The 2,725-nt window shown below is 45.2% G+C and overlaps 1 protein-coding gene across 1 annotated transcript in view; it reads right to left on the reverse strand.

The window, feature by feature from the left end:
* Positions 1-2,163, reverse strand: part of YWHAQ (tyrosine 3-monooxygenase/tryptophan 5-monooxygenase activation protein, theta) — a 22,387-nt gene extending 20,224 nt beyond the window's left edge. Inside the window, exon 1 of the mRNA XM_010076522.1 lies at positions 1,776-2,163. Within this exon, the coding sequence (XP_010074824.1) occupies positions 1,776-2,069 (294 nt within the window). The 5' untranslated portion in view covers positions 2,070-2,163. The remainder of the gene's footprint in view (positions 1-1,775) is intronic.
* Positions 2,164-2,725: the final 562 nt, after the last annotated feature.

A 2,725-nucleotide genomic window follows, 5' to 3' on the forward strand; every position in this document is an offset into this window, starting at 1 on the left:
ACAGCTATCAGACTACTGCTGTCCACCATTTGATGCAATTGGAATAATTTCAGTATAGACACTCCATGAAATGGCTCGTTACCTTTATCATTCAGAGACGTTCAATCTCCCTAGGGAAACATGAGCTGCTTGTCAAGATGGCACAGCAACCAGTATGAGATTTTATACATAACCTTCTCTTAGGAACTAGATTTGGTAGAAGGACAGAGGGAGATTAAGAAGTCTGAAGAGTGAACTTTATGTTGAGGTCCAGGAAGTTACTTTTGACATGGGGCACTGAGCAGAGGAGATTGAGAGAAGTGACAACAGCACAAACGCTGGCATCCCGTCACACAGGTTCTAGTGAAACTCTTGTCTCAGGAAACAGGAATCAGTGCCCTACATGAGCCACATCATTTTCCCAAACATGAAAGATTTACAATATAGCTACACCTGTAACTGTACCAATACCTTCTTTGGAAGACACAGACTCTTAAATGTTTTAAGGAATTAACTACACATTCATTACGCTAATAAATTTCCAACTGATTTTCAAGCAAAGGTAACTCATTTTGACTGATTTAGAGAAAAAAAAAATGAACTGGGTGGCAGCATGCAAGGAAGCACATAGGTATTTTCAGCACAATCCAAACAAGTACTCCCTTGTACATGAACCAAAACACTTGATCAAGAAGCAAATTCAGACACTTCCAAACCAGACAGCTTTAAATTCAGGTCTCCTAAACCAATCTAGAATACATTTACCTCAAAAGTGTTTATTTCCTTACAGACTTGCTTCTTCCTGTTCTCATGTTAGCAATACTAGAGACCAAAAAAAACCCAACCAACCAAGAGGAGCAAGTAAACCACTGAAGATTATCTGCCTGCCACACAATTACTATTGCATTACACATACACAGCTTCCTGCAGCCACAGCTCCCTGGTCATGCAGAATAGGGTCCAGCAGCCTCCCCACTGCTGCTGACACGTGTCTCTTCAGCTCCCACTACAGTGCAGTACAGTTTCGCTATCGATAGCATCTGGAATTCTGCTGCTTGTACAGAAATGTATTCCTGGCTTTGACGCATGCTTGGTGTATCATGCCAGTCTTCACACCTTAGTTTTACATTATTGCATAATTACTGCAAATTGGTCTTAAAGATTCCCCTGAGAAATCAGCTTCAATCTGACAAAGTCAATTTCTACATGTCTATTTCCTGTCTTCAATGTAGATGTCTTGCTTTATAAAATTACGTTTTATATTAAAAAAAATCCTCAAAACATCTCTTAATGACCCTTTGAGAGTATTTTTCTTCACAAGAAGTAAACAAAATGCACACCATTACTTTAAGCGCTGTTAACAGGCTATTAGCTCTGACCTGAAGAAATAAAGGGGTTTTCTAATTTTCTTTTCAGATTATGAACAGATAAACTTACTAACCACCGCATAAACAGGCATGAGGTTAAATTCTCTGCCACTCCATCCAAAAACATACTCCAAATACATGCTCAAAATTGAGTGTATCTCGAATACCTCTTGTGGTGGGTTAGCCCTTTAACCCACGACACCTCTACACATATGGGGCCCATAGCATAGTGCAGATGATCCTCCTCCTCACAGTAACCCATGTAACGGTTGCAGAAGTTACTGCACTGACTTCTCCTACCTCAGCATAATACTTCACATGATATTCCCCAGTCAAGTTCCCAATCTTATTCCCCAGTACAGCAACACACATGAATACTGTATTTCTTTCTCTCAAAAAAAAAAAAGGAAAAAGAAAGTCCCCACTCACCAGCACAGTGGTGCAGATGGACCTGAGCTCAGACTCCACCTTCTCCCGATAGTCCTTGATAAGCTGCATCTTCTTGTCGCTGGTGTCTGTCTTCTGCTCAATGCTAGAGATGACCCTCCAGGCAGAGCGTCGGCCCCCCACTACATTCTTGTAGGCCACTGAGAGCAGGTTGCGCTCCTCATTGGACAGCTCGGCGCCTTGCTCAGTTACTGCCTTCATGCAGGTGGCCATATCATCGTAGCGCTCGGCTTGCTCAGCCAGCTTGGCTTTCTGGATCAACTCGGTCTTATCCATGGTGGCTGGCAGTGGGGCAAGAGCAGGACAGTCGCAGAAGCAGGAGAAGCTGGGAACGTCACACTATTGACACGAGAATGCACCTCAAAACCTGCCAGAAAGAAGACAGTAACCATGACGCTAAGATAAAACACTACAGAACACTATCTTACACCACCCCTTGCCACCCACCAAAACACGTGGATCACAGCGAGCCTCGCCTCCCCTTCCCCATCTCCAGGTGCTTCTCGTGGAGAGCCAGACTGCAGCATCCTGCCCTTCCACACAGGACCAAGGGGAGAGGCACTCGTCTCAAGGGCCCATCCCTAGGGAAACCACGACCTAGAAACCCAACTGGGGAAGGTACGCTCAGCGCTAGCCAAGGGACAGCAGCCTGAACACCAAGTGCTGGAAATAGCTCTTTTTCCATTAGAAGGGACTTTTTGTCCTCACCCTGCTTTTCTTCCCTGCCTCATATAAACATAGTAACACGCTGTCTAACAGGCCCTGAGAAGGATACCGAGAACACCGGGGGGACTTGCCCACAGCCCTTCCCCCATGGGCCGAAAGCCCGGCAGGTGAGAGCCGAAGAAAGGCAGAGGCCGAAGCCGGGACAAGCGCGGAAAAAATAAAATAATAAAAGGAGCGAGACGAGCTCGCCCCTGGGGAAGCAAGGA

The sequence above is a fragment of the Pterocles gutturalis genome, unplaced genomic scaffold (genome assembly GCF_000699245.1).
Source record: "Pterocles gutturalis isolate BGI_N339 unplaced genomic scaffold, ASM69924v1 scaffold36838, whole genome shotgun sequence".
Classification (NCBI taxonomy): domain Eukaryota; kingdom Metazoa; phylum Chordata; class Aves; order Pterocliformes; family Pteroclidae; genus Pterocles; species Pterocles gutturalis.